The 4,915-nt window shown below is 61.9% G+C and overlaps 1 protein-coding gene across 1 annotated transcript in view; it reads left to right on the top strand.

Annotated features, from left to right (window-relative positions):
- The window catches only part of TALDO1 (transaldolase 1), a gene marked incomplete at its 5' end in the record, with an annotated part of 13,815 nt that overhangs the window by 7,282 nt on the left and 1,618 nt on the right, over positions 1 to 4,915 (top strand). Inside the window, 4 exons of the mRNA XM_023749031.1 lie at positions 1,442 to 1,739; positions 2,668 to 2,791; positions 3,963 to 4,070; positions 4,253 to 4,385. Of these exons, the coding sequence (XP_023604799.1) occupies positions 1,442 to 1,739; positions 2,668 to 2,791; positions 3,963 to 4,070; positions 4,253 to 4,385 (663 nt within the window). The remainder of the gene's footprint in view (positions 1 to 1,441; positions 1,740 to 2,667; positions 2,792 to 3,962; positions 4,071 to 4,252; positions 4,386 to 4,915) is intronic.

The raw sequence follows: 4,915 nt of genomic DNA, 5'->3' as shown, positions 1-4,915 counted from the left end.
AAGGCCCATCTCGGGCACAGAAAACAAAATTCAGGCATCATATCGGGGGTTGGGTCCACCGGCCCACCCAGTCTAGGTCGTGATCGTGCGACCAGGTTCATAGATCTAGATATATACCCGGCTCTTCTCGCCGGGGAACAGAGGCAAGAAGGTCCGGAGTCAGCGAGGATCGAGGTTGCCGAAGGCTCCCGGTTTGAGAAAGGGTTCCATCCCGCGCACCCTGAGGCGGCAACGGGCGGTTTTTTTTTCGCGAGTGTGGCCGCTGGGCGGGACGGACAGCGCGGGGCCCAGGACGGCCGCACCTGCGACGGCGCCACCTGTTGCACCCTCCGCGCCCGCCCGGGAGCCGGGGCCGGGGCCGGGCTGGCACCGGGCGCCGGGAGAGCGCGGGCCGTGCTGGGTGCGAGTCGTTCATTGCGGAGGCGCGGCGTGGGGGGTGCCGGGTTGGGTGGGTCCTCGGCAGAACCTCCCCGTCCTCGGGGCGCACGAGGAAGTGCGGCCGCTTTCTGCTGGCTCATGGTGACTTGAGAAACGGCCTCCCTCCCCGGCAGCAGGAGGAGGAGGTTTTCAGAGGATGTTTACCTGGCAGAGCCCGTAAGCGCCTTCGGGGAGCCGCGGGCAGCGGCGTAACCGGCAGACCGGCGGGGTCCCCCCCCCCTCCGCCCGGTGGCCCGACCTCGAGGCCGCGCGCTGGGTGGGGAGCCCCGGGGAGCGGCTGCGCGTTCCCTGCCGGCTTCTTCCCTCCTTCGCGCGCCGAGGAATTTGGACTTCGGCCCAGGCGGCAGCCGGGTCTGCTGTTCCTGCGCTGGTCGCTGGTCTGTCACACCTTCTGGAGAATGCTTGCGGGTTTTCTTTTTAAAAACATCTGAACCCAATGACTGACATTTTTGGATGAATATTAACTTTATAAAATGCGTTAGTTGATACCGTCTGTCCGTCAGTGTCGGCAGGCGGCTTGGGCCCCTGGTTTTGTGGTCATTGTAGGAAGTGAAGGTCTCAGCTTTGGCCTGGGGTGGGGGCCGGAGCCTCTGCCTAGACCAGTGTCCTCCCAGTTTGCATCCGCTTTAGGGTCCGGGACCTGAAGCTCATCTGTTGACTCCCCGCTGGGTCCTTTAATTTTGTTAAAAGTCAGCGCCGTCAAGGCCTCACTTTCTAGAGGAGAGGCGGTCTGCAGGCGTCGCCTGTGGGTTTGCACACCTGTGCAGGCTCCGCTCCTGAGCACCGTTTCCTCAGCCATTATTTAGAAACAGCGACATACGAGAAGTTGCAAAACTAGCCCATAGAGTCCCTGGCCCAGCGCCTGCAGTGGGGACACCCTGTGTGCCGGAAGTTGGCACCTGCCTGCGCCCTCCTGTTATCAGGGCGCTCACCGTGTTCACCAGTTTCAGCTTCGGGGGGTGGGGGTGGGGGGCTCGCTGTGGCGGGTGTGTGACACCTGTAGCTCTCTGTGGGCCCCGTGGCCACAGCCATCTCCCTGGTCTCCAGAGAGCCCTCCCTGTCCTGCCGCCCCGGATCTTTCTCCATCTCTGTGGTGTTGTCATCAAAGGACACTTTGAAAATACTGATTTACCCAATAAACTTACTGAAGCAGCGAGCCCTCTGGCCGCTCTGCACTCCCCAGTCCCCCTCGACAGCTGGTCAGGAGGCCCCAGATTGGCCCACTGGCCTGGAATCCCGGCCTGGTTACCTACGCAAGAGCTGGGAGGCAGGGGAGAGGTTTACAGAGGAAGAGCTGGGAGGCAGGGGAGAGGTTTACAGGGGAAGAGCTGGGAGGCAGGGGAGAGGTTTACAGAGGAAGAGCTGGGAGGTAGGGGAGAGGTTTACAGGGGAAGAGCTGGGAGGCAGGGGAGAGGTTTACAGGGGAAGAGCTGGGAGGCAGGGGAGAGGTTTACAGGGGAAGAGCTGGGAGGCAGGGGAGAGGTTTACAGGGGAAGAGCTGGGAGGTAGGGGAGAGGTTTACAGAGGAAGAGCTGGGAGGCAGGGGAGAGGTTTACAGGGGAAGAGCTGGGAGGCAGGGGAGAGGTTTACAGGGGAAGAGCTGGGAGGTAAGGGAGAGGTTTACAGGAGGAAGGAGCAGTTGTTGATGCGCGTCCCTCACTGGCTGCGGGGAAGCAAGGCGCGCCCTCTGCTGTCCGAACATCCCAGCTGCCTCCCTCCCCACCCGCCCAGCAGTGAGGTCAGCCCTTGGGGCACCCTCCTCTCTGGCGCTAGCCTTACTGGTGGTCCTATCCCTGTGCAGACAGCTGCCTCCGGCCATTTCAGGACGGGAGGGACATATGTGTGAGGCGGGGCTATACCTCGGCTTGGAAAACAGTTTTGTTTTTGTTAATCCTCACCCCAGGATATTTTTCCATTGATTTTTAGAGAGAGTGGAAGAGAGGGGGAGAGACAGAGAGAGAAACATCGATGTGAGACACATTGATTAGTTGCCTCCCACACGCGTCCCGACCTGGGGATCGAACCTGCAACTATGGTACATGCCCTTGACTGGAATCAAACCAGAGACCCTTCAGTCTGCGGGCCAACGTCCTATCCACTGAGCCACACCGGCCAGGGTGGGAACACACGTGGCTGCACGTGTCTAGGGCTCAGAGGGACTGTCAGACTCGGCGGGGAAGCAAGCCGCACTTCTTTCTTTCTTTCTAAAACTCTCTAAACGCTCTCTAGCCATCGACCAGTACAAGCCCCAGGATGCCACCACCAACCCGTCCCTGATCCTGGCTGCGGCGCAGATGCCCGCCTACCAGGAGCTGGTGGAGGAGGCCATCGCCTACGGCAAGAAGCTGGGCGGGTGAGTGCGGTCCCCGAGGCAGTGGTGGGGCTGAGGGTCCCCTCATCTCCCTCACCGGCTGAGCTTGTTCTCGGGTGTCTCGCACCAGGAGCCGCCTGTATCGCTTGTCCTCCTGGCTCGGTGGAAGGCTGCATCCTGTGACTGCGGCCACTGAGCGGCTCCGAGCTGTGCACAGGGCGGCGGGAGCAGGGCGCCCACAGCAGCTCCCTCCCGTGCCAGGTCCCAGTCCTGTGACGGCTCTTTTGTTGATGTCTTTTAACAGCCGCTCAAAGTAACATTCACTCTAGGGACACAGTCCAGTTTCTTGGGGCACTTTATGCCGTTGGGTCCTGCTCCCGCCTCCAGGCCACACGCAGAGGCATCTCCATAGATTCCCTCTCCAGGTGTCCTTTTACATTCTCATCGGGGTGAGCATGGACCGCGGTGCCTTCAGGGACAGTGGCCCCGGGCTGGGATGCCCGGGTGGCTCCGGGTGTGCCGCCTGCTCTGCCCCCCCAGGCGCCCCACCTTAGCCAGCTTCGCTTTCCCTTCTCACGGGCTGGTCTCCCGCCCTGTGTACTGGCCAGGCCTGGGCGCTCCTGGAACTGGTGACGAGATGGTGCCTTCGTCGCTCACAGGCCTCCACCTCGTGCAGCTGCCCCAGGTTCTGACTGACCCGCCGGCTTGAGACCCTCTGTGTGCACTCACTCGTCCGCCAGGCGACTGCAGAGAGATGTGTTTTCACGTGCCCAGAGGGGCTCAGCGGGGGAGGTGGGACGTGGTGGAGGTGGAGTGGTGGCGGCCACACCACAGTGAATGTCTTCATGCCCTGAGCTGTGCACTGAGAGGGTTAAGGTGGTGACTTTTCTGCCGTATTTTACTGGGATAAACACATTTTTAAGAAAGAAGGTGCAGCCCGGCCAGAGGGGCTCAGTGGCTGAGCGTTGACCTCTGAACCCGCAGGAGGTCACGATTCGATTCCCGGTCAGGGCACATGCCCGGGTTGCAGGCTCCTTCCCCAGTGGGGGGCGTGCAGGAGGCAGCCGGACAGTGGTTCTCTCATCAATAAAAATATGTTTTTTTTAAAAAGGGAAGAAGCTGCAGTGAAAGGGTTCTCCAAGGAACACGTTTGTGTACAGGACCCTGTGCACTGACCTAACGAGTCACTGACCCGTCTCCCCCTGAATCCCAGGCCACAGGAGGAGCAGGTTCAGAATGCGATCGATAAGCTCTACGTGCTGTTCGGAGCAGAAATACTGAAGAAGATTCCAGGCCGCGTGTCCACGGAAGTAGATGCCAGGTAAGGGCGCAGGGCGGCCGGGGCAGCAGCCGCTTGGTCCGCGACCCCCCAGGCCTGGCTCCCTGCCGTCTGCTCCAGCCGGGCTCTGGCGTCACGGGAAGGAAGGCGATCGGGAGACGGGGCTCTGAGTGGCTCGGAGCCAGGGCGCCACTGCTGCCCCTCACCGCGCCCGGCTCCTACAGGCTCTCCTTCGACAAGGACGCCATGGTGGCCCGAGCCCGGCGCCTCATCGAGCTCTACAAGGACGCCGGGGTCAGCAAGGACCGGATTCTCATCAAGCTGTCGTCCACCTGGGAAGGAATTCAGGCTGGAAAGTAAGTGTCCCCACCCCAGGGGGTGGCCGTGGCCCAGCTGATGGAGCCGGTGTGTCTAGGGCCAGGTCCCAAGGTCCTGCTTGGTGACCCTCAGAAACAGGTGCCCCATGAGACCCCACAGGCGTGTCGCCCGCCGTCCTCCTCAGGCTCACAGTCCAGAGGCAGAGCCTCTTATGCCTGGTGGGGGCAGAGGTGTGAGGCTTGGGGGCGGCCCTCTGGTCTCACCGGCGGGAACAGCCGTGCCCGGGAGCCTGGTGTCCGCTGCAGCCCCGTCCTGCGACGGCTCCCCACTCCGCTGCCTGTTCTGGACGCCTCACAAGGTGGGCTCAGGACACGTGGCCTCTCCCGTGGCCTGTTTCCCGGGCTCACCCTGTGGCCGTCAGGGCTGCATCCCTTCAAGTCGAATGTTCCGTTGTGTGCGCGCTGCCTCTTCTGTGTCCGTTTCATCCTGCGTGGACACGTGGCTGTGTGGTCCTGTGTCCTCTCTCCTGGGCACATACTCAGTCATCTGGTCGGTCACTGTGCCCGTTG

This window comes from Myotis lucifugus, unplaced genomic scaffold (genome assembly GCF_000147115.1).
Source record: "Myotis lucifugus unplaced genomic scaffold, Myoluc2.0 scaffold_2502, whole genome shotgun sequence".
Classification (NCBI taxonomy): domain Eukaryota; kingdom Metazoa; phylum Chordata; class Mammalia; order Chiroptera; family Vespertilionidae; genus Myotis; species Myotis lucifugus.
Note: the sequence above shows the minus strand (reverse complement) of the source record. Positions and strands in the feature narration are given on the sequence as shown.